Here is a 26,866-nt window from a genome sequence, read left to right as displayed (position 1 = left end):
AAATAGTCACATGACACACGTTTGTACGCTGCAAACATTTTAATGATTATTGTTGAGCATACATTTTGGAAATTTTTTACTTCAAACTGCAACAAGTTAAATAAATGTTTATAATATACAAAGAAAATACAACCAAAAGTAAAACTTGCTTTAAGTGTGCCTTGCACCTAGACCAGTGTTTTTCCCCCCTTCATATATCTTTATTTTTGAGCTAAACACACTTAAGTATTTGATCTTTATAATACGGCATTTAGGAAATAAAAATATACTCCCACCTCAAAGAAACAAAAAGGTTGTGCATGATTATACGCTAAACAAAAGAGAGAACACTAGAATACTCTGATAGTGCAGGCATCATTACAAAGGAAAAGAAAAAGGAAAAGCTTGAGATGCTCATTAACTCTCTCTGTTTTAAGGAAGCAGGATTTTTGACCAAGTAGCTTAAAAGCCAGCAAAACAGGTATCAGTGATGGCAACTGTAGTGTATGGAGTATGAAATGACAAACTTTACACAAACACACTGTTAGAAATTTACCAGTGAACACTGATGATCTGAGAAGCTGCTCTTTGGAACAGTCAAAGTAGGACCACCTTATTCCAGTCACGTAAGCCCTTGTAAAGCAACACAGTGTTCTGTGCTATATACTTGCTGGCTGGGTAGTTAAAGAATTTGTTTTGTCATTAGCAGCTAACGAACTTATTCCACATGTTCTTAAAGCCTTAATGGTTGAAAAAAAGGCAAGTGTCATTAGCGTGGAGGATCATATACTTCTCTGCACACAAACACAAGAGGCTTCACTAGTATTTTAAAAGTCTCTGATGTCTCCCACTGCATGTCAAAGCTCAATTGAGATGAAAGCCTTTCTCCATTGTAGCAGCTAGCAAGCGCTCTCTCATGATCTCCTCAGAAGAATATTCAGGCAACTTAAGATAATGCACACATGTATTGACTGATGGATAGCTTGCATCAGTGGCGTCAACCTACAGAAGCAAAACAAATATAACAACCAATGAGATTAAATATTTCTTTCAATCCTAAAGTAACTATTAATAAATTCCATTTGGATTCCCCATTAGCTAGAAAGTTTGTACCTTGCGTACAACTGTGAGCCTGGGATGCAGGTTAGCCAGTCCACCTGGGGGTAGAGTTGAACACCCAGTGGTAAACTGCAAGAAGGCTTTCCTTTCATCTGAAGACATGCCACACAAAACCCTCACGAACCTCAGGAAACCAGGGCTAAGAGAACAAAAATATAGTTATATTGAGTTGATAAATTTAAAAGAAAATCACTACCTGTACTTTGTAATCAGCAATAACTTCCGTAAAAAAAAAAAATTATCTTTATGTCAGAAGAACAGCACTGTCTAGAAAGTCCTGGGTAAGTATGAAAAGGGCTGATAAAACCTACTTTAACAATATTCCTCAAAGACTGTCTTGCACTTATAAATGTTAAGAGCTGAAACACTGATGGAGTGTAAGGATCAATGGAGTATAAAGATCATTTGGATTATGTAACAAAGTCAGCAATTCAGAAAAGCATAAGATACATTTCCATAATTAATCCAAATATGGTAAATTTACCAAAGGAGACCTGAAATAATGCATTTTTGTTGCATTAAAATGATTAATTACCTTGTGAAAAGTTTATGTAATTAAATACTACATATCAACAAAATGAACTATAATGCCACAACATGGTTAATTTCATAATCATGTTAAATATTCCAAATCACAGTAGGGCCAAACAGGAAAAAAAATTAGATAAAATCATAATGTTAAATAAAAGAAACCAGACCATAAAGAATACAGACTATATGATTTCATATGTTAAAGTTCAAAAGCAAGCAAAATTAATCAACAGATAGTGATGTAATTATTAGAAAACGATATGCTGGGAAAGAGGGTTTTGGAGTTGCTTCTTATTCTGGGTATCAATTATAAAGGTGTGTGCATTTTATAAAAATTCTCTAAGCTATATATACAATTTTTGTACTTCTCTGTTACAGTTCAATAAAATGTTTAATACAAATGCAATATAGCCTAAGGATTTACAATTTACCAAATTTTTAAAATAATGAAAAAAAGAAAAGGAATCTTAGTATCAGCTATGATTCAGTTGTCTTTTTGTGTACTCTCAGCCTTATCAATGGATATGTATCTTTGTAATCATGAGACTTCACTGCTTTCTCAATTGCCAGTGTAACTCAATAAATTAATAGTTCTTTAGAGAATCTGTCATGAGATTTTGGGAATATAGACAATTTTATTGATCTCAGAAAATATTAACACATACCTGTCACGTGTATAGCCCAGCTTAGGTTCAGTGTAATTGATAATATCCTCTGCTGCCCAGGATGGCGACTGGTTTCCACAAAGAATCATCTGGACTTCTTCATGGCTAAAGGAACTTAATTTCTCCATTGGAAAAACTTTATTAAATCCATCTACATTGTACATATACAAAAAACAAAAACAAAACATGTAACTCAGTTTCCAAGTTATAATTCCAATACCAAATTTCAAATCAAAATACCCATTATTGGAATCAATCTAAGTGTCCATCAATTGATGAATGGACAAAGAAAATGTGGTTTATAGCCACAATGGAACACTACTTGACTATAAAAAAAGAATGAAATCGTGACATTCACAGGAACATGATGGAACTGGAGGGCATTATGTTAAATGAATAAGCCAGACACAGAAAGACAAATATTGCATGTTCTCCCTCATTATGTAGGAGCTAAAAAAGTTGATCTCAGAGAGGCAAAGAGCAGAATGATAGTTACCAGAGGCTGTGAACGGTGTGTGTGTGTTCGGTTGGGGAGAATGGAGAGGTTGGTTAACGGGTATAAATATACAGTTAGAAGGAATAAGTTCTAGTGTTTAATAGCACAGTAGAGGGACTGTAATATTTAACAATAATATACAATATATGTTGTAAATTTCAAAGTAGACAGAAGATTTGAAATGTTCCCAACATAAAGAAATGATAAATGTTCAAGGTGATAGATATCCTAAATATCGATTTAATCATTTCACATTCTTCACATGCATCAAAATATCACATGTACCCCATAGATACATATAAATATTATGTATCAGTAAAAAATATCCATTATCAATTAAATGGACAGAAGATCAATAAAATATTCATAAATGTTTGAATAAGCAAAATAAATTAAAATTGCTTGAAATAAAAACTGCTAGGGTTTTAAGTAAAAAAAAAATCTCTCCTTTATATCACAAATGTGAACAAAGAGAGAACATTCAGTCACTATGGTCAGTAGCCAAATTCTTTTTTTTTTTTTTTTTTTGAGACAGAGTCTTACTCTGTTGCCCAGGCTAGGGTGCTGTGGCATCAGCCTAGTTCACAGCAACCTCAAACTCTTGGGCTCAAGCCATCCTACTGCCTCAGCCTCCCGAGTAGCTGGGATTATAGGCATGAGCCACCATGCCCGGCCAATTTTTTCTATATATTTTTAGTTGTCCAGATAATTTCTTTCTATTTTTTAGTAGAGACGGGGTCTCGCTCTTACTCAGGCTGGTCTCGAACTCCTGACCTCGAGCAATCATCCCGCCTTGGCCTCCCAGAGTGCTAGGATTACAGGAGTGAGCCACCACGTCTGGCCCAAATTCTTATAAACGACTAAATCTGGAGCTCACTACCTCTTTGTGTCATACAAGCCAGCTGAAGTTGTGTTCTCATTTTCAAAAGTGATTTATAGTCTAATATACTTTGTTCCCATCTTCCCCTGAAGAACTTAGATTCTTTCATGGTTTAATTCATCCTGATCACGTAAATTAGAATATATACAACCTTATGTCCACTTACAAATGAAGAAATGACAACCAAAAGTGGGTCCCATTACCCCAGAGGAGCAAGCTGAGGGTATACTACAGCTTGAGAATGTTACAAATTGTTCTGGGTGCTGTGCAGGACCTAATTATCTAGAGGACAAAAAACTACAGGGCAAGTTTACCAGCAATTCTTGACCTTAATTTCATGCATCTCAAAGTAAAAGGAGAGGGATTATGCTAAAGATCCTTTAAAATTACCTCTAAAGGCTTCCATTTGTTTCTGAATACCCGTATGCATACAAAAGTCAAACATCAAATCCACATATTCTTCTGCATTATCCATTGTTATCATCTGCAAAGGAAAATGTGTCAGTATAAATAACTGTTACTACCTAGGAGTACTTCAGTAGGACCCAATACAACGGGCCTTGTTAAGAGGATGTTCCAGAACTTACAACTATATTAAAAGCAAAATGTTTACCTCATCTTCACCACTTGGTTTGAGATCCACAGCTGTGAAACCATATATTCTTGAGGAAGGGCAAAACTGGAAATTTAAACTGAGAGGACAAAAAAGATTAGATTAATTCACATTCAGCTATTATTGGTATTTAATTTTGTAACACTACTGTCAAAACCATGAGTCACCCCCTCCTCAAACAACAAAAGTAGCACACCAGCTTAAATGTTAGTATGAGGCCTTTTTAAATGAAAAGCGCTGTGCACAAGTACTAGACCAACTGTTAACAAATCCATCTTGCTTTGCAAAGATTACATGAAACCACCACCTTTCCATGTTTTACTTCCCCCTCATGGCACAAAATTAATGAACTAAAGGTTTTTGCAATGAATTATGACAGCAACATGTTTGTAGGACTTTTTTTTAGGAAGAAACTATTACTTCACTGAAGTTATTCATGCTGTGTATAAACATATATATATATAAAAATATCAGTCCTTGAATATATAACCATTTATCAAACACAACTTCCCAATATTATCAGCAAATATTAAAACAGAAAAAAAGAAAGCAAGCCTTGCATTTAACCCAGAATCATAGGAGAATGTATGGAGGGTAAGATATCACATGTATATAAATTAACAGAATTTTATCAGAAGATCTGCAGCATCTTAGTTGATGCAGCCAGTGGGGATAAAGGCTTACATGCAAACAAAACTGTATGTGACCTTTGCCAAGCAGGCCATATATATTAGCTGATGAATTTGTCAAAAATCAGCTTTGGACTTTTTACAGTAGACATATAAATTTACCACATTTGATAAATCAGATAATCTTCCAGAGGTTTGATTAATAAGCTATATTCCAGTATTCTGTTACCTTTTTTTTTTTTTCAAAAGCAGGATCTCACTTTGTTGCCCGAGCTAGACTGCAGTGGCATGATCATAGCTCACTGCAGCCTCCTCCAACTCCTGGGTTCAAGCCATCCTCCTCACGCCTCAGCCTCCTGAGGAGCTATGACTACAGGAATGTGCCAGCACACCCAGCTAATTTTTTAATTTTTTGTAGAGATAGGGTCTTGCTATTGCCCAGGCTGGTCTTGAACTCTCGGCCTCAAGTGATCCTCCCGCCTCAGCCTCCCAAAGTGCTAGGATTACAGGCATGTGCCACTGTGCCTGGCCCTGAGTATTACCTTTATAATATTAACAAATTAAAAGTTTAAATTAATAATCAATATTTCCCATAGCATGTTACTGTTTTTGATATATTATTTACTCATATGTTGCAAATCAATGGGGACAGAAAAACAAAAGCTTTAGAACTTATTCATCCATTAGGTTGAATGTATAGAATGTATATATTAAAGCTTACCCTAAATCCTCTATGCTAAGTGGAGGCCCAGAACCTGATGGATTCTTCAGCACTAGTTCCTGTAGTTTTGTGTTCTTTTCATCTTCAGAAAGACCTTTGTTGCTTAAAATCTGGCGCCTCTTGATAGCAAGGTCTTTAATTTCTTTTAAAAATCTGGCTCTGTGTGGGTTTACTAGTTCAAAGTCTTCCCAAGTTAAAATTCCATTAAACCAAGCTGGTGGTTTTGGTTTAGGGGGATCAAGAATAAATTCTGATTTTGAATCCTCTTCAAAGCTTCCTACTGAGAGTGAATCATGACCTTCCTCTGTAGAAGCTTCAGATTGACTTTCGGTACAGTGTAAGTCTCTGTCACCTCGTGACTCATAAATCAGTTTACTCATATTGCTTTTAATGTCACCCATACACATAAGTTTAAAAAAAGGTTTAGAAATAGGTAAGTCCACAAGTCTATTGTCTTGAATGCATTTGGCCAAGAATATCCCAAGGAAATGAAAGAGTTTTGTGATCCTTTCAAGCTCATCACTATCTTGTGGAAATGGTGCTGTGAACAGTCCGCATGATCTCTGTACATAGTATCCAGGAGGTTTCAATCCACCTCCAAGATCAACCTAGTTTTTTAAAAGGGAAAATGCAAATAAAATTAAACAAAAGGTAATAGTAGTTAAACCTATCATTATCATGTTACCTAAGAAAAAACCCATAAACATTACACATCTTCATCTTAGCTATCTAAAAGTATACACACTTTATATAAATAGCTTTCAGTGAATAAATTTTATCCTTTAGAAATACTTTGACAATATCAAGATTATTTGATAATAAAAGTAGGTTCAGAAAACCTGGTGTATGTTCTGAAAACATAACCTATTTTTTTTAAATTTTAATATATTTAGGTGGTAAAAGTGCAATTTTGTTACATGGATATATTGTACAGCAGTGAAGTCTGGGCTTTTAGTGTAATCACCTGAATAGTGTACACTGTACCCAGCATAACCTATTTTAACACTCTCCAAAAGCAGAGTCACAACTCAACTCACAAAATAAGAAATAAATCTTACATGACGAGATTCATCATCTGGAAAGTTATCATCACAAAGCCAAGCTCCCAAGTCAGTTCTCTGGAATTCTGCTGCCACCAGAGCATAAAACTCTAATGTGGGACCCAAGCCAGTCCCTTCTTCTCCTAAAAATTCAACCTAAAGTATGAACAAATAAATTATGGGGAAAGTGAACTTAAAGTTTTGAGTTTAATTGAAAAAAGATCCAATTCTTACAAAAATTTGTGACATCTGATCCAGTAATAAACTTTTTTTCATAACGCCATGTAGTATACTACAAGCAACACAGGAGTTTTATTTTAGTTTTTCTAAAGAGAAAAGCACGTTTGTTGTACACTATTACATTCTTAAGCACTGTGCTGAGCACTGTTCACACACGAACTTGCTTAACACAACAACCCCACAAAATATTTATCTCCTTGTTACACCCCAAAAAACCAAATCTCAGATAAAGAGGTTAAATGATTTGCTTGAGGAAGTGATGTTGTACAGACTTTTATGTGTGTCTATGTGACACCAAAGCCTAAAATCTTCCACTTATTTGTGACTTTAAGCAGTAACTTTAGAGGTTTTTGTTCATAGTCTACCTGTTTCAAAAATGATTTGAGGTATTATTACAAAAGCATACAGTACAATTTTTTTTAAAAAAGGATTATCTAGGTTAGAAGAATATAAGGGTAGGAGAAATAAGACGAAGGCAAAGAAAGTAAGTATATAAAGTGAAAGCCATAAGGCCTTGTACATCTTCTAGAGACGAATTTGTCACAATCAGTTTGTGATTCAAGAGATAAAAACAGGCCAGGCACAGTGGCTCACACCTATAGTCCCAGCTACTTGGGAGGGTGAGCCAGGAGGATCACCTTATCCCAGAAGTTTGCCACTGCACCCCTGCCTAGGCGACAGAGCAAGATCCTGTCTCAAAAAAAAAAAAAAAAAAAAAAAAGATAAACCAGCTGGTTCACATCTGTGGTGGGAGAGGTATTATTTCCACTGTTCCTCATCTAAGGAATACTCTTTAGAGGGAAGATAATCATCAATGTTCACAATAACACCTCTACAGTAAATATACTGAATTTCATACTACCATTTGCTATAACATGCTCAATACAGATCAATGATATAATACCAAGCACAATTTAAGTGAAACAATATTACAAAACAGCGTGCTCCAAAAATCCAGGTATCTATCTAATAGCAAACTTTAACCAGAAAGGTGAAATTTAGAGTTAACAGAAAGAATCCCTTGAGAGTACTAATTCAATCCAACTTTGTTGAGTAATGGATAGTGGCCTTCAAACACTTTGCCACCTCAAGAGTGAAGACGTTCTTTGTTCCTCATTAATTGCGCAAGATCCTAAACCATGAGGAGGTGGGCTGACATCTTCTTATGAAAGATGCTCTGAGAGAGAAATCCTTCTTCATATTTATCTAATAGTTTTTATGCGGTGGAAGACAGAGATTGGCTGGTTCCCCATGTGTCATTCCTACTCCCTAAAAGAAATCTTATTTTACATGAAGTTACCTCAAGAACTGATTTCCGATCTGCATGTATTTGCATGACGTTCTCAGCCCATTCCATCAGTGATTCACCACGTGGAACTTTTACCCTTTCGTGCTTGAGACGACCAACTCGAAACTCTCCAGGATCATCTCGCCTTACACTGCTTGTGGTCCTTGTTCGTTCCACCGTGGCTTCGCGTCGGTTTTGTAACCACACTATTGCTCTGAAATGGAAAAAAAAAATCTATGTAACTGTAGCATATATTAAGAGTTGAATGTATTACTACTGAACCAGCAACAGAATTCAAAGATTTAAGAAATTTTTTAAAAAGTATTTTATAAGGTGATTCTTGAAACACAGTAATCTTTTTTTATTGCATAAATTCCTTTCATAAGTAAACATACATAAAACTCCCTTTATTATAATCTGCCTTAAACAAATTGAGGAAGTACGGGTCCACATTTTCCCTCTTTATTTTAGCAATTACATAAAAATGAAGGTCTGTGGTCCAAGCCCTATATCATACAAAAAATATAAACATTTCCTATCAGAGAAACTAAAAAATGGTTAAACTCTTTTTCAAACTGAAAGCCACCATCAAAATGGTTGTTATAATTTTAAAACATTTTCTTTAAAACAACACAGCTAATCCATCTAGGGTGGGAGAAACAACCTGTAACTAGGAACAAGAAGATGAAGGTTCTACTCTCAAGTGTGCTACTATAGTTTGGTAATTTCAGGCAAATCAGCTAAGTATGATGAGAATCAATTTCCTCACCTATAAAATAGAAGTCACAATCAATGCCATTTATCACAACAGATCTATAGTTCCATGTATACAAATGCTTTGTAAATAGTATTAAATGGTACAAAAATGCAATTTATCAGGGACGAAATAGCTACACCTATTTTGAAAGAACACTATAAGTATATACTCATTCAACAAAATATTTATTGACCGCCTACAATATGCTATACACTGTTTTAGGCACTTGAGCTAGAGCAGAAAACAAAACAGCCAGAAATTCCTGCCCTCATGAAACTCTGACCTAGTGGAAGGAGACAGAAAAACAAAATTATATTAAGTAAAATATGTAGTATGTTAGATGGTGGTAAGAGAAAAATGGTCAAAAGGAAGGAAGATATATTTAAATATTATCAAGGCTATTTGCAAGCATTCAGTTTGGTATTGCTGGGAATTTCAGCAACTAATAATTTATAACTACTAAACTACTATGTACAGTAAATACAACTACTAAAGTACTATACACAGTAAATGTTAACTGATAGAAACATTTGATTCAATTCATACTACTCCAACAAAGCATATATCCAATTGAAAATGGAAAATTTTAAAATATTGACTACTTTTCATAAGAACACAAGATAATACATTTTCTCCATCAGTCTTGAACTTATATAACATTCTAAAAACATAAAAAGATACACTTCCTTAGCACCAGCATGGTGGTGCATGCCTGTAATCACAACTAACTTGGGAGGCTGAGGTAGGAGGATCCCTTGAGACCAGGAATTCATGATCAGCCTAGGTGATATAGGTGAGACTCTGTTTCAAAAAAAAAATAAAAAGGTACACTTCCTACCTTGATGCACCAAATGCTGTACATGTAAAATAAAGTTGTCTAGTTTCAAATGGTATTAGAAAAGGACACTTGCTGGTTAACTGTTCACACCAGTCTGGCAGAGCTCCACTTGCCAATGCCAATGGTTCCTGCATATTAACAAATAACAATTTCTTAATGTTATTAAGGCAATTAATAAAAATTGACAAAAAAGGAAGTAAATTCTTAACTGTAATTAAGAAATGAATGCACAGGACAGTATAGCCAAAATTAATGAATCACAGGGTAGGGAGAGGTGGTGAGAGGCAAAAGGAAAGAAAGGAGTACTATGAAAAGTCCAACAGTTACAGAATGAAGAGTTCCAACTATCTGATATTATTACCTCAATCTGCTGTAAAATTTTTGTTGTGATTTTCTTGCTAGTGAATTCATCTGGTGGAAAAGTAAACTGAGGCTCCTCATCACTGTCTGTAAAAGTAATTAATAACGTTAATAAAAATTTAAACTGACTTGCTTTAAGAATGCTATAGAAATGAAACAAAGCTTCTTACAGACCTTCTTGGGATAGTCTAGAATAAGGGTCACTTGCAACTATATACAGAATGCGCAGAAGCTGAAGGACATCTTCTACTCCACAAGAGTTCTGTCCATTGCCTGCTTTGGCCTGGGGCTGTTCTTTTGTTAAATTAAGAATATCACTACTTTGAAGAGTAGAAATAGCCCCCTGGTTTAACCCAGACTTTGTTCCGTGCTCACAAAAGTCCTGTAGAAATAATTAGCAAAACTGGCTGTTAATCACATGTTCAAGAAAAGTAATGTATCACTATCTTAGTATTACTTTGAAAAGATGGGACTTTTACAAAGAATTACCTTCCTTTTTTTTTTTTTTTTTTTTTTTGAGATAAAGGCTCACTCTGTTGCGTCAGCTTAGCTCACAGCAACCTCAAACTCCTGGGCTCGAGCGATCCTCCTGCCTCAGCCCACGAGTAGCTGGGACTACAGGCATGTACCACCATGCCCGGCTAATTTTTTCTATATATATATGTTTTTTTAGCTGTCCATATAATTTCTTTTCTATTTTCAGTAGAGACGGGGTCTCACTCTTGCTCAGGCTGGTCTCGAACTCCTGAGCTCAGAGAATCCGCCCACCTCGGCCTCCCAGAGTGCTAGGATTATAGGCGTGAGCCACCGCGCCCGGCCAGAATTGCCTTCTTTTTAAATAAAAAAAGTATTACATAAGATGAAAATGAATACATTCTAAACCATTAAAATTCTCAAATAAAATATAACCACTATAATCCATAGTTCAAAATCTGTACTCAGATACAATGCCACAAGTTATATTTGAAATTTTACCATTGGAACATTTACAATGTTAACTCAACCTCATTTTTTAATTATGTCCCAATGAACCTTTCTTCCTTAAAAAGCTTTTAAAGCTGCAAAACAAAGCACAAAAGCCATTCCCAATCAAAATAGTGTTTTGATGCCAACATATACCTTATATGCAGCAATGAGCTGAGAACAATTTCTGTTTTTCCTAATACTTTTATTAGTGCCAGTTAATTTCCAGAGGCGCAGGAAAGCAGCATCTGCATTCTTCTGCAGGTAGGTTATCAAGTCATTCTTTGGTAATTCATCAGTGCCAAGGTACTGTTCCACATGCTCTATAGACCAGCAACCCTACAATAGGAAAAACCAAATGTTGGCCTTTCCCAAATATAAAGTCTATGATATTTCACATGCATTTACATGAGACAGCTTTAGGATCATGCACTTAATCCATTCTAAAGAAATTCATGTTAGTCATTTTCCCCTCAAATGTTCATCTGCAACATAACATTAGTTTTACTTTATTTTTCTTCTTTTGGGTTGTTTTTTTTTAATAAATAGCCAAGAATAAGATGGATTTTCTGAAAATAACTTACCACTTTTCCATTTTCCTTTTCTTTGTCAGAATCCTTCATTTCTCTGTACATGATTCTAAACATGAAATATTATTCAAGTTAATTCATAAATCAAATTATTTGTGATTATTTCCTATGAGGCTTCAATTCTTAAAAAATATATAAATGATATCATTCACTTGACATATGCTTGTATTAAACACTGAACTAAAGGAGAATTTTTAATAAAAATATTAATTTGTTAAATATAAGAGAAAGTAGTAGAAACCATATTCATGAGTTATGATTTATAAATTTAGCATTATTGCAAAGAAAGCATACACTAAATAGAGCGTTTAAAGATATGAAGTAATGCAATATACCAAGTGTTATGATTATTTATATAGTCATGCATTGCTTAAGGATGGGGATAGATCTGAGGAATGCAGTTGGGTGATTTTATCACATGAATGTCACACAATGGTACATATTTGTATATCAAAACATTTCGAAATATAGAAAAGGTACAGTAAAAATATGGTATTATAATGTTACGGAACCACTGTCGTTTATGCAGTTCACTGTTCATCAAAATGTCATTATGCAGCCCACGACTATATCATCATAAAAATAAAATGGAGTAAGAAATGGTTTTTCTATGTGTAGATGGAAAGAAGGATAGGTATAACAATGATCAGGAGCGCTTATACTCAAATAAGGCATTTGAGATCAATTTTGAAACTCGTAATAAAACTTGAAGGGAGAATACCATTATGACTTCCTATCCTATCTCAAAAGGACCTACATTACTTTTATTGGACATTATATAAGATTATCAATGATGTTGAGAACATCAGAAAATGCACTAATAAAAGGGAAGTTACAATCAGAATTATGACATAATTTATATTATTAAATAATTATTATTTTATAGGTAATATTTAATGATCACTTACTACATCCTAAAGAGAAATAAAAACACTTACATATATTAATTTACTGATTCCTCACAACCACTCTCATTTTACAGATAAGGAAGGTGATGCATAAAAATGTTAAATAAATCTCCCCAAGGTCATTGTTCATTATTTGTTGAATGAACAAAGAGAGGGAGGTTTAACCCACACATCCCAAAATAAAGAACAAAAAGAAAAAAAATTATTAATTATTATTATGTATTTGTTTATTTATTTATTTGAGACAAGGTCTCACTCTGTCACCCAGGCTGGAAGGCAGTGGCAGGATCATAGCTCACTGCAGCCTCAAAGTCCTGGTCTCAAGCAATCCTTCCCTGCCTAGGCCTCCGAAAGTGCTGGGATTACAGGTGTGAACCACTGTGCCCAGCCCAAAAAGAAAACATTCAGTACTTCATACATGATCCCAAAGAATTCAAATCACACTCTTTTCAACAATTATGTAAAAAGCTAGTCTAGATTGTTCCAAAGGTCCTTCCAGTTCTAAAATTTAACCATGCTACATCAGGAGTCAGAAACGCTCTTACCTATTCAGAAGTAAAGAGTTTACTCCTATTTACAGGAGTAAAACAACAGAAAGACCAGATCTTTTCTGTTCCTATAATCCAAAATATGGAAACAATGCTTCTTGGTTCATATACTATGACAATATCTATTAAAACATTAAGTTAAAATCTCTTACGTATATGTGGGCTCCCAAATACGCCTAAGTTTATCTGATTTCACGTTGCCATTACAGGACAATTGAAGCAATTTTTGTACATAGTAAAAGATGGTTGATCTGAAATTGGTAAGTGGTAATTCAACTTCACGAGTTGTTCCAAGACCTGTTACTTTCAAAGTGAGGGCTAATCGAGGTGATGGAGTACATTCGACTTCCTCCAAGAGCTCTGAATGAGGTGTCCCTAAAAATTTTGAACACATGTGAAAAACAATTATACTAAATCAAGCAGTCCAGGAAGAACACCGCATTAGATGACAAGGCCACATGAAATCTAAACCCTTCTGCCACACATTAGCTAAAGGATGTCAGCTACGTAAAACTCTCATGGCCTCAACATTTATGTTTGTTTTTTCTTTAATGGGAATAAATTATACCTAGGTTACTGAAAGACAGAGTACTAGAATAGAATAAATGTGCATAAGGATTTCTCATTTTTATTTAAAAGTACATACTAACTGTATGAATACTTAGGAAATATTTTGATTTTGTAAATGAGAAAACAAATTATCTATAATTCTATATCCAGAAAAAACCACACACTCGGGGCCAATAACTATCAACCTTTTACTAACACCGAATGAGCGAATTGTGAGGTAAACACATATACATACAAATATAATTAGGTTTATAATGTATTTGGTGGTGAACTCTTTTTTACTAGCTCATGAATCTTTTCTTCATATCATGATAGTTATCTAAAATATTATTTTATTCACTGCATGACATCCCACTATACATTAATAGAGCCATATCCCTGTTATTGGACATAATTGAGGTCATTTCTAATTTTTTGACAATATAAATAATATTTTGCAGTCATCTATGTATACAAAATGGCACAGAGCTAATATTTCTTTGATATAAAGTACTAATGACAAACATATTTAATCAGAAGGTATGAAATACATTGCCAAAGAACTCTATGGAAAATTTGTACCTAATTATACTCTCTAGAATAGGTTTTCCCTTTTGAAGGACCTTTGAACATCTTGATTCAGCCTACATCCATCCTCGCCATAGAACACTATAATAAAAGTATGCCTACTTTCCTATTTAACACAGATTATCATTTTATTAATTAAAAAGTATATTCCACACTTAATCAACAATTTAAGTGTTCTTTAAGGATAATATACTGATTCAATTGTTGACATTTATTGAGGCAAACATTCAAGTCTAGATAGTTTAGGTGATTTGCCCAATGTATCAGTTTCCTATTGCAGCTATAAAATATTGTTACAAACTGGGTGTTTTAAAAATGACACAAATTTATCATCATAAAGGTCAAAACTGTAAAATGGATTAGCAGGGCTTCATTCCTTCTGGAGGCTCTAGGAGTCTGTTTCCTTGCCTTTTCCAGCTTCTAGAGGCTGCCCACATCATGGTCCCCTATCACTTCAACCAGCTCCCTTGGTCACATCTCCTCTGACCACCCCCTACCTCCCTCTTATAAGGACTCTTGTGATTACATTGGGCCTGCCTTGATAATCCAGGATAATCTTTCCATCTCAAGATCCTTAATTACATCTACAAAGTCTCTTTTGTCATGATGAGGAACAGCCACAGGTTCTAGAAGTTAGGATTTGAACATATCTGGGGGGCCATTAGGATGCCTATTATGCACCATGACAGAGTCGTAAAGGATAAAGTTGTCACTGAGGCCAACTGACTCCAGAGACCATAACTGAAACCACTAGTCAGCTTTGCTACAGGAATAAATCTTTAGCAATTTTGATACAATAGAAAACAGGAGTAAAAAAATTTCACACCTTTAAATGGGGCTTTGCTTTAAAAGTTGCACAAATACAAAAAACACAGTGTTTATTGAAACTTTTAAAAATTCGTCATTTATTCATTAAAAAAAAAATCTTTTTTTGCGGGGGGGGGGGGGGGGCGGGAGGGAGGAGGAGGTGGCGGGCGGGGCAGGGACAGGGTCTCGCTCTGTTGCCTGAGCTAGAGTGCAGTGGCATCATCATAGCTCACTGAAACTTCAAACACCTGGGCTCCAGTGATCCTCCTGCCTCAGCCTCCCGAGCAGCTGAGACTACAGGTGCTCGCCACCACAGCAGGCTAATGTTTCTATTTTTTTATAGAGACAGGATCTTGCTCATCCTCAGGCTGATCTCAAACTCCTGGCCTAAAGTGATCCTCCCACCTTGGCCTCCTGAAGTGTTAGGATTACAGGCAAGAGCCACTGCAGGCCTCAAAATCTGTAATTTTTTAAAGACTTGTGGTTGACAGATTGCTTTTCCTAAATATTTTTATTTCTAACCTGTATACCCAAGCACCACCTTACTTTATAAGATGTATATAACTATCCTATATGGTATCCATTACAATTAAATCAGAAAACTAAAACATACTGTACCTGGGGGTGGAATTTCTAGATCAGTTGTCTGTTGGACATTAGTACGACCAGGTCTAGGATCAAAAGCAGGAACCAATGCAGAAAACTGTCGCTTTAGCACATAATCATCATCCCACGTTCTCCGGCGTCCTCCTTTAGTTTCATACTCTTCTTCTTCCTATTAAAATAAAATTCCACATACAGTTAAATGTCACAAGAAGAAAATTTTCATTATTGCGAAAGTGATGTGCTATCTACAAAATAAGGTGCATGTTAAGTAGTTGTTTATAGCTGATATACTTCTTTAGCCATATTTCTTAAGCACAAAAAGAGCTAATATAAACATGTACACATGTACACATACATACATTTCTTAGGGATTTCACTTCATCAAGAGTTAAGTTACATCAATGGTGGTTCTACAAATCTACACGTGATAAAATGACAAAGAACCATTCACACACATTGTACCAATGTCAATTTCCTAGCTTTGATGTTACTGTAATTAGGTAATATGAAACTAACCACTGGGAGAAATTAGGCAAAGGGTACATTAAGACCTCTCTGCAGTATTTTTGCAACTTCCTGTGAACCTCTAATTATTTTAAAACAAGGTTTTTAAAAATGTAAATTGCATTTAATACTGAATTACTTACAAAATAAAATGACTGAGAGTTACTTTAAATTACTAGGGGATAGATAGCGCGCGCACACACACACACATACACACACACACACATGCACTCCTCATAGTTTGAACACTTAACTAAAATTAACTTTTATAACAGATCAAATTAACATTTGACAGATCTGGAGCAAAAATGTCTGGGTTTGCATCCTGTACCCAAAACTACTAACTATATGTGACTTTTAGCAATCATTTAATTTGAGAAATTGGGCTATTAATGCTCAAAATGTTGAAAAAATTAAGTTAATACATGTAAAGTATTAAGAACTGTGCCTAGCACTTAGTGATCAGTGTTAACTGACAGACTACTACTACCACTACTACCACCTCTACTACTAAAACTATAAATCTCAGATAATACCTATTAACTATTTTAATATATGCTTACTGTTACCCAAAGGCCAAGATAAAGGTGTTTAAAGTATGAAACTCCTGCATGCATTACACCAGAGCAATCATGGATTCTATCTGGAATATGGAACCCAAGCAGAAGGGGAAGTTTTCTTTTTCTGTTTGGAAGCTCCCTCCCTTCCCTGCCCTCCACACATTTTATAGGCATTTAGGCATTTTGGTTGATGCTTTATCATGAGAGAGAAAAAATACATATACTGTTCTGTAGGGAAGATAAACATGAAGATACTACCTGCTCCCCAATAGGTCGGCTCCCTGCTCCAGCAGGGACCTGTGGTAGCTGCGAGGTGACAGCATGGTGTGTTACATCAGAGCGGGAGCCAGCTCGACGTTGCAGAGATGGACGTCTCAGAATCTAAAATTTAAAAATGCCAAGAGACACATATCTAATTATTTGACCCATATGTATTTCCATTCAGCCTTGCCCTGAAATTAGCCCATATTAACAAAAGTGTCACTAAAAAACTTTATCTTCATTAGCCACCTAGTTATAAATTCATCATGCATTTTATATTAATATCTTTCATAAAAAATGTTAATGTACTATTTGTCTTCTTAGCAACATTAAAAGCATTTTTTAGATTTTTTCACCCCATTAAAACTCTACTTTTTTTTTTTTACCAATTTTTTGAAACAGTATCATTTTATAAGGAGAAATTTAAAATATGCAGAAAGTTACAATAAAGGATATTTCTAGGCACAACTTTCAATTAGAAATCAATCATAGTGGTTAAATATTTAGAGCCTGAGATCACCCTGCTTAGGCCTGAGTACTCTCTTTTTTTTTTTTTTTTACTTAACTCTGAGGATAAGGGCAAATTATTGCTTTATGCCTCCACCTCATTCCTTTATGTGACACTACTGAGAAAATAGAAGAACAATGCTTGCAAAACTGTATGTACTCAAAGAATCATGAAAATTATATTCCTTTTTTTTTGAGACAGGGTCTTGTTCTGTCACCCCGCTACAGTGCAGTGGCATCACCATAGCTCACTGCAACTTCAAACTCCTGGCTAGGCTCAAGTGATCCTTCTGCCTCAGCCTCCCACATAACTGGGACGATAGGTGCACATCACCACGCCTGGCTTCTTTTTCTTTCTTTTTTTTTTTTTTGAGACAGAGTCTCGGTCTGTTGCCCGGGCTAGCGTGAGTGCCGTGGCATCAGCCTTGCTCACAGCAACCTCAAACTCCTGGGCTTAAACGATCCTACTGCCTCAGCCTCCCAAGTAGCTGGGACTACAGGCATGCACCACCATGCCCAGCTAATTTTTTCTATATATATATTTTAGTTGGTCAGATCATTTCTTTCTATTTTTAGTAGAGACGGGGTCTCGCTCTTGTTCAGGCTGGTCTCGAACTCCTGAGCTCAAACAATCCACCTGCCTCGGCCTCCCAGAGTGCCAGGATTACAGGCGTGAGCCACCGTGCCCGGCCTATTTTTCTATTTTTTGTAGAGACAGGGTCTCGCTCTTGCTTAGGCTGGTCTCAAATTCCTGACTTCAAGCAATCTTCCCGCCTTGGCCTCCTGGAGTGCTAGGATTATAGGCATGAGCCACTGTGCCCAGCTACTGAAAATTATATTCTTTAAGATAGTGCAGTTGTCTCTAATTTCACATACTTTAAATCCTGTTAAAACATCAGCATGTGACATTATAGAATTTTCAAATATAAGCATTATTTTCTTTTAATGGAGAATCATAAATACCCAGATTAAAAGTGCTTTTCTTAATTAACCACATTTTTCATACTGGTGCTATTTTCCTTCCTTTGAAGTTTAATTATGACTTAGCTTTTCCTCTCTTCCATTCAATTATTAACATCCTATCTTAGTGAAGAGAATGGGGCACTCTCTCTACCATAACCTCCTCGTATTCTTGGTCCTCCTGATTGTCATCTTCATTTTCATCATCTTCCTCGTCTGGCTCAGGCAAGTCCTCATCATCATCTAGCTCAGCCAACAGAGTACTGGCACGGCAGCTATCAAGGAAATCTATAAAACAAAACCAACAACCTTATTGTCAACACAATTAAAAAAACACAGCAAAGTAACTTTGCATTTTGGATTTTACAAAACAAAGGTAAAATTCAAAAAAGACAAGTATAGAGGCAATCACTCTGTGATTCTCCCACAAGTACACATTAAATAAATTTCTGTGCCTCTTCTCCAAACAAAAAAAAGGGGATAAGTATAAAGATCACACTTAGTGATGCAACACTTCTTCCACCACCACACAAACAGGATGAGTAAAAATGCGAAACAGTCACAAGCATGGCAGAAAACAGGGATAAGGGATGACCATAAATTAAATTTGAATCTACAAAATCATAATAAAAAAGATAAACTATGTGAGTTATGCTAAAAACAACAAAAAACAACCCTATCATCCTTATCTGAACAAGTCACAGGAAGCACAACATGCTGGAAAGAGAACACTATGGAGTCATTCATTCTGCCAACAAGTATCTATTATGCATATACTATGTGCCAAGAACTGTGTTAGGCACTAGGTACATATAGCTGTAAACAAAAAAGCCATGGTCTGAGTCCCCATGGAGCCTACAGGGAGAGAGGCAGTTAATGAGTAAACAGGCTAGATACAGTGGCTAACACCTGTACAGTACTTTGGGAGGTTGAGACAGGAGGATCATTTGAGGCCAGGAGTTTGAGACCAGCCTCAGCAACACAGTGAGTGAAATATTTGGCAGCCATTTCAAATGTCCTAGAAACCCATCCAATAATGTGAAAATATTTTCATAATGTACTGAGTAAAAAGAGCTGGCAGAAAAGGATATAATCCCCTTCTTGTTAAAAAACAAAAACAGGCCAGGCGCAGTGGCTCACGCCTATAATCCTAGCCCTTCTGGAGGCCGAGGCAGGAAGATCACTTGAGGTCAGGAGTTTGAGACCAGCCTGAGCAAGAGCAAGACCCCGTCTCTACAAAAGAATAGAAAAATTAGCTGGCCATGGGGATGCACGCCTATAGTCCCAGCTACTTGGGAGGCTGAAGCAGGAGGATTTGCTTGAGCACAGCCAGGAGTTTGAGGTAGCAGTGAGCTTTGATGATGCCACTGCACTCTAGCCTGGGTGACAGAGCGAGATCATGTCTAAAAAAATAAAAATAAAAATAAAAATAAAAATAGATAAATAAAAATTAAAAGAATAAAAAACATACATCAAATGATCTGGTAGGGAGAGATCAGATGATTTTAATTTTCTTCTATAGTTTGTATAAAGAGTATTACTTTTCTAATAGGTTAAAATAAGAGGAATAGAAACATGCTGTATTTCAACTGAATTGAATGGTTTCTTCCCCTCTGACAACAGTATGGAAGCCACGATGATGTAACTACTGAACTTTGTAAGCAAAATTTAATCTACAAAATTCAAATGTTAACCCAATCAAGAAACTTCCAAAAGACCTTAATTAATAGTGTCCAAGGAATGTCACATTACAAATTTTATTAATCTACTACATTTCTTCTATTATTGATAAAGGTGTCAAAAATCTTTGTTACTGTAGTTCTTCCACTAAAATTTCATTGGTCATAAAAGGCAAAAAAAGATGACATATAGAAGTTCCTAGATGTCTGTTTTGTTTATAATCAGATCATTTTTAATAGTCTCTTATATCACTAAGTTTTTCATATTATATGAAGATTCTACATTTGTAAGAGAGAATTAATTCTTTTTAAACAAAAGTTAGAAATATCCCAGGAGAATATATAATAAAAGCATCATTATATAATATCTAAATATTTTAGGCCAGGTGCAGTGGCTCACACCTGTAATCCTAGTACTCTGGGAGGCCGAAGCAGGAGGATAGCTTGAGCTCACGAGTTTGAGACCAGCCTCAGTAAGAGCAAGACCCTGTCTCTCCTGAAAATAGAAAAATTAGCAGGGCGTGGTGACATGAGCCTGTAGTCCGCACTACTTGGGAGGCTGAGGCAGGAAAATCGCTTAAGCCCAGGAGCTTGAGGTTGCTGTGAGCTAGGCTGACACCACAGCATTCTAGCCCAGGTGACAGAGTGAGACTCCATCTCAAAATAAATAAATATATATATATTTTAATTTAAACCATAACTTACCATATAAGGAATATTCTGCTTCCTGACCTGTGTCACTCTCACTGGAGGTTGATGTGAGGCTGGTGGTTAAAGTATTACTTAATGACTGACCAACTGATAAAACTGTTGTTGCTGTAGCTACATTGCTGCTGCTAGTAACACTGGATGTTGACATAGTCACTGTTGATGTTGTACCAGGTGTGGTCAAATTAGGGAAACTTTGAGCACCCATAAGAGGAGAAGCTAAAGATAAAAATGAAGCAAATCAGTACAAATAAGTGGGCTGCAGGAACCTTAGAAAAAACAAGTTTTATATTTTTTAAAGAGTGAGGTCATAACACACATTAAAAATAGAAATGCTGAAAAGCAACAACTTTGGGAACCCAACTGAAATCCAACTAAAATTTCTTGTTTTTATAGCACTATTATTTTTCAAAATATTAAGCCTAGCTTTTTAAAAAAGTCAAACACGCAATGAAATAATTCTCAACGTATTTTCCAAGGGAATTACTTCAACCTGTTAGTAGCTTAAATTAGAATTTTAAGAAGCTAAAATCAATGTAGAGCCTAAGTAAAAAGTATACCAGTTTTGGTTTGAGTGGAGTATCATAATATTTAGTAGTTATCTATTTCCTCACGCAACTTTGCTTAACGATTTATCATAAAGGAGTGGTAAATAAAAGTATTATTATTTTATCCTTTTAGAATGAGGTTATCATACCTGATCTGAATTCTTAAAATATTATGATTCCATAGAACTTCATATTCCTGAGGTGCTAAATTTGATGTAGCTGTATCTATATTTGTTTAATGATCTAGTTAAAGACTGCAGCCAGAACACACTGAACAAGAGACCCTAAAGCATTGGGTTCCATAAGGAAAAGCTCACTTACTTGCTGTGCTCATCACATTCCTCCCCAAAGTATTAGTGTTGTTATCACTGCTGCTTCGGCTTAGATTCATGTTGTTCGTGGCATTAGTCCGTGCTATGTTTGCCACTCTCCTTACAAAACTCTCCAAGCTAGAAGTTTCTCTTGAGGACAGGTTAGGCACACTTGCGCTAGAGCTCATAGGGGCCCCAGCAGCCAACAAAGAACTCACTGACAGTCTGTTACTTGCTGAAGAGCTAAGGGGTCGTTGTGAAGCTGCTTCTTTATTAGTTAATTCAGATACTGAACTAACATCAGGAGAGCTTACACTAACAATTCCCATGGATATTGCACTAGACTCCCCAGGAGTACGAACAGAACTATCAGGGCCTAACTTCCTTTCAGCATTTTCACTTCCCGTTTCCGCTGTTAAGGTGCTGGTGCTTGCACTGGAAGATGACCCTACTTCTGTTTGAGGGACGTTTTCAGCAGATGAAAGAACAACAATTGGTTCATGGACATCAGCTCCTGAAACTATACTGTGTTCCATTACAATTTCTGATCTCCGTTCCGTTTTGGTCGAACCCAAGCTGATGTCGCTGCTACTGGCCACGCTACACACAGAACTGCTGCTTCCTTTTCTACTTGAGGAGCCTGCAGCAGCAGATGTCTTGTCTGGACAGTTGTTTTTCACCAAGCTGCTCCATGATTGCGTTGTGCCTGAAACAGTGGATGAAACAGGTTTGGGTGATGCCACTGTATCAGGGTCGTACCCTGGTGCAAGCTTGAGGTCAAATTTTCCTTCTGCGCCCATACGGTAAGAGTTTGAGCCACCAGCATCCCAGGTGACATCAATCCAGCCTGGAAAGGGACAGGAGTTTGTGAGACCCAGCAGAAAGCAGATAGGAGCGTGTCAGACAGTAGCTCCACAATATGGGATCAGCTTTTCATCAGTGCTGTACTTCTCTGAATTGCTACAGTCATTTAAGGTCTGCCAATTAAAATGTAAATTGTTGGACTCTAATCAATTGAAACATTATTTGACTAAGATTAGACTAGCTATCTGAAAGCCTGTAGTATTTAACTCTCATGATAATATTATGTTAAGGAAAACAAATATGTACTGTATACAAGGTTTGTGGAAAATATTTAAAATTCCTTTTATTTCCCTTATTTCTGAACTGTTCTATCTACTGATATATAAAATCAATGTAAGAGTCATGTTTAATCTATTGGGTTATTTTTTAAATGGAAGAATTGTTTTAAAAAATGAAAAAGACTGATACAAATGGCAAAATACTGCCACTTCAGCAAGTAAATGAAATCTAAGTAAAAGTTTTTTAATTGCTAAATATAATTATGTGGTCAATAAAGTGCCAGCTTACCATTAATTTCCAAGTTTGGGCTAAACCCACTAAATGACAGACAAAATAGTCACGTATTACTATATAAATTTTAGGTCACTAGCTCAAATAAAGCACAAAGTTAGCATTTCGGTTGTGTTCTCAAAGTTCAGTGGTTCTTTGGTTATCTTATGATTAAGTTTCATAAATTTCAATAAGCACAGAAAATTCTAATAAAATTTAAAGAGCATGCTGAGCTCTTTTATTAGAACCTATTTGCTAAAGCTAATAACATATAAAGAACTAATCAGCATAATGATATTCAACCTATATATTTACTTATACTCAGAAAATGATAGTCATTCTTTTTGTAAAAAGGTAATTAACTTCCAAAGCAGAAAATTAACTGCCTATCAGAAAGGAAATTAATAGAAAGTTTACAATCTTATTTTAGTGTTATAAGCTAACTATTTCAGGGAAAAATATAATACATGAAAAACATTTATTTTTTAAAGTACAACAAGCCTTTATAGAGTTTAAAAGTTCTTAACCCACACATGCACAGGGCACAGGTCTGGCAGCCACCCATCCACCCACACACCCTGTCACCCAACCCACACATACACCAAGTTCATATATGTTTATCACGAAGCTCGAAGGGGTATAAACAATATTGAATTACCTGTGGGGATTATCTGCATGAGTTCTTTGAAAGGAAAAGTGACTGCCCCAAATCTACATAAGTAGCTTAGATGAGATTTCAATTGCCTTAATTTTTTCTGTATGCTGAAATAACCTCTGAAAAACCAACATTTAACTCTCTCTTCTGCACACAGAATTGTGTAAGAAAAGGAAAAGTTCAAAAACAGATCCCAATCCCAAATAAAAATGACTTTTGTGTTGTATTAGTGGTCCCCCCAAAAAAATACTGATAATTTATTTCACAGCACTTACCAAGATTTGCAATTGTATATTTATTTGTTTCACCCAGAAGGCAGGGGATCATACTTTTTTTTGACCATTGAACATGTGAATTCTAATGAAGTAGCTTTACATAGCAGGCACTCAATATTTGGAGAATAAATGGATATTCCTACCAATACACAGACTCTTTGGAAGGGAAACAAAGTAACTGATAAAATGAGGAAAAATACTAAAAAATGTAAATCATTTATATTAACCTTCCGAATGTGTTTAAACTATTATCTAAAACCTTCTGGTGGAACTAAGAAAGGGTACATACATAGTACACATAAGTGTATAGGTACAAAACTCCCAACTCCTATGCCTAAAAGATAGAGTTTATAATGATGAGGCATTATTAAAAATGGTTAGCTTAAGTATTTGAAAGCTAAGGACCCTACCTGACATAAAGGTTTTAAGGCTTGACAACATCAATAGCCATGTTGGTCAGCCAAAACTCAATCTCTCCATTTTTCAGATCAGCAAAAATAGGCCCTTCTTGAATGCTAAATTCTGAAAATAAGATATTAATTTTCCTATGCAGTCGCTTCAGTTGACTCCATCCAGAGAAAAATGAACTATATTCACATGTCCCTAACTAGCCTCCTCATATCAAGTCATACACTTCAAGGCCAAAAAAATTATAAAAGATAGATTATCTTATTAGTAAGTATTATCAAGATGCCTAAATACGAGAACATTTGTAACTTCTGAGTTAAACAGTACTACTGTCATCTAAACTATTACTGGTATTTATGAATTTTGGATCACTGTAAAACTACTTTGATTACAAGGATTTGCAATTAGGATATGATGCTATACAGAAATGCATTTGGGGGCCAGGTGTGGTGGCTCACGCCTGTAATCCTAGCACTTTGAGAGGCTGAAATGGGAGGATGGCTTGAGGTCAGGAGTTCGAGACCAGCCTGAGCAAGAGCGAGATTCCATCTCTACAAAAAACAGAAAAACTAGCCAGGTGTGGTGGCACATGCCTGTAGTCCCAGCTACTCAGGAGGCTGAGGCAAGAGGATCACTTGAGCATAGGAGTTTGAGGTTGTAGTGAGCTATCTATGATGACACCCTTGCACTCTGGACTGGGCAATAGAGCAATACTCTGCCTCAAAACAACAAAAGTAAATATTCTTAAAAAAAGAAATGCATTTGGTACTGTGGTAATTCCAGAAACAGAATCTTAAAAGCAATATAATCAAATGGTTTATCTAAATAAATAAAGGTTTTAGCACATAAAGCATGAATATATTAAGAGATTAAATGCTAGTCATTCTCCTAAGCATTCTCACTTTTATTATAGCTCTTTAGATATTTGGTATTAAGCTGAGAATACGAACAATTTCCTTTTTTTTAATACTAGGCAAAATTGATACAAACAGACCCACTACTATTTAGGTAAATTATCTGCTAATAAATCAGCCTTATAGTTGTAATGAAAAAATTAGTCACTATAGTTCCTTTGGAGTTAACAGCAATTTCTTAAGTGGGTAAGGATTTTGCTAAAATCTACAGCATCAAAGGAAGTTGATTTACACAATAACCCTTAAAAAACATAAAAGTTTAAACTCCCAAAAAAAGCATCGTGAAATAATGATGATATACTAACAAATAAAGAGGCTACATTTGTTTCAAGCTTTATTGAAAAATATGAAGTAAAAAGGTTAATCCTTTTTCTTCTGCATGATTTATAATACAGTAAAAAATTATTGCCTGGTTCCTGTAAGACTAACAAGAAAAATGTAAGAAATTAAAACCCAAAGTAAACTTGAGAATAATAAACTAGGGGAAAAAAGAAAACGTGTCTTGAGGGTACTCAGCTTACACTAAACTTGACAATCACCTCAAAATATTAGCAATAAGTTTCTAGTCAAAATCCAAGAACTTAAAATTTTCCCTAATTTCGTAATTTTTTTCCATTTTTCATGTGAAATCACTATCAGTTCTTCTAACTGGTGTTGGTACATTTACACAATTTATAAATTATCCCAAGATAAAAGAAAAAAACCCCTAAGTACCCTATTTCTACATTACAAGTGCTAAGCATGTACTCACCATTATGTAGTTCTCCTGTCACAGTGCCTTCTCCCTGTGGGCTGCCATCCTGGTCTCGCCATTTCCAGTCAAGGCCTCTGATAACACGAGCTCCTGGAACCATGTATTTCAGAACCTGGGAACGTACTAGACGTCTCTGTCGTCTAAGATTTGCTTCTGCTTCCTTAGCTGCCTTCCCTGTCAGGTAGAAATTAGAGAAATATAAACCAAATCATATTTTATAACATAATTATTTTAGTTAGAAAAACGTCTTATCTCTTTACCTAGCTGATCTTCACATACTCCATTTACAGTGCCATAAAGTTCAAATCCAGATAGTGAGAGGTAGTGTGTCTGTCCACTAGCATTCTTCCCCATCTGTTTAATTCTCACATGTCGCCATCCTTGTTTCTCATCCTTTGGTGGATCAAGAGGCCAGGTGGCAGTTGACCTGTAGATGTGTTAGAGAAAAAACTGAGTAATATTTAAAATAAATGAAAAAAATATTCAAGATGGCAAAGATCTTTTACATAATACAGAACTGTAGAAAAAATAAACTTTCATATTCACTCAACAGTTCAAGAATCAAGAAATCAATGGACCTAGCACTCTGGGAGGCCGAGGCGGGAGAATCGCTCGAGATCAGCTCGAGACCAGCCTGAGCAAGAGTGAGACCCCTGTCTCTACTAAAAACAGAAAGAAATGATCTGGACAGCTAAAATTATATATATATAGAAAAAAATTAGCCGGGCATGGTGGCGCATGCCTGTAGTTCCAG

At 35.7% G+C, this 26,866-nt stretch overlaps 2 protein-coding genes across 5 annotated transcripts in view; one reads left to right on the top strand and one right to left on the bottom strand.

The window, feature by feature from the left end:
* The window catches only part of AP4S1 (adaptor related protein complex 4 subunit sigma 1), a 74,078-nt gene that overhangs the window by 44,042 nt on the left and 3,170 nt on the right, over positions 1–26,866 (top strand). The gene's annotated exons all lie outside the window — the stretch shown is intronic.
* The window catches only part of HECTD1 (HECT domain E3 ubiquitin protein ligase 1), an 87,594-nt gene continuing 60,752 nt past the window's right edge, over positions 25–26,866 (bottom strand). For 2 of the 4 annotated variants that reach the window (XM_045569203.1, XM_045569210.1), the window contains exons 23-43: positions 26,373–26,539; positions 26,110–26,286; positions 21,764–22,600; positions 20,892–21,113; positions 18,662–18,795; positions 17,038–17,160; positions 15,728–15,884; positions 13,318–13,540; positions 11,704–11,758; positions 11,276–11,458; positions 10,331–10,538; positions 10,158–10,243; positions 9,797–9,924; positions 8,214–8,415; positions 6,692–6,829; positions 5,634–6,241; positions 4,284–4,362; positions 4,061–4,154; positions 2,295–2,445; positions 1,093–1,237; positions 25–981 (exon numbers count right to left, since the gene is read on the bottom strand). In XM_045569203.1, coding sequence (XP_045425159.1) covers positions 844–981; positions 1,093–1,237; positions 2,295–2,445; positions 4,061–4,154; positions 4,284–4,362; positions 5,634–6,241; positions 6,692–6,829; positions 8,214–8,415; positions 9,797–9,924; positions 10,158–10,243; positions 10,331–10,538; positions 11,276–11,458; positions 11,704–11,758; positions 13,318–13,540; positions 15,728–15,884; positions 17,038–17,160; positions 18,662–18,795; positions 20,892–21,113; positions 21,764–22,600; positions 26,110–26,286; positions 26,373–26,539 — 4,255 coding nt within the window. In that variant the 3' untranslated portion in view covers positions 25–843. The remainder of the gene's footprint in view (positions 982–1,092; positions 1,238–2,294; positions 2,446–4,060; positions 4,155–4,283; positions 4,363–5,633; positions 6,242–6,691; positions 6,830–8,213; positions 8,416–9,796; positions 9,925–10,157; positions 10,244–10,330; positions 10,539–11,275; positions 11,459–11,703; positions 11,759–13,317; positions 13,541–15,727; positions 15,885–17,037; positions 17,161–18,661; positions 18,796–20,891; positions 21,114–21,763; positions 22,601–26,109; positions 26,287–26,372; positions 26,540–26,866) is intronic. The other 2 variants (XM_045569218.1, XM_045569227.1) reach the window with 2 other exon arrangements.

The sequence above is a fragment of the Lemur catta genome, chromosome 1 (genome assembly GCF_020740605.2).
Source record: "Lemur catta isolate mLemCat1 chromosome 1, mLemCat1.pri, whole genome shotgun sequence".
Taxonomy (NCBI): domain Eukaryota; kingdom Metazoa; phylum Chordata; class Mammalia; order Primates; family Lemuridae; genus Lemur; species Lemur catta.
This window is presented reverse-complemented; position numbering and strand designations above follow the sequence as displayed.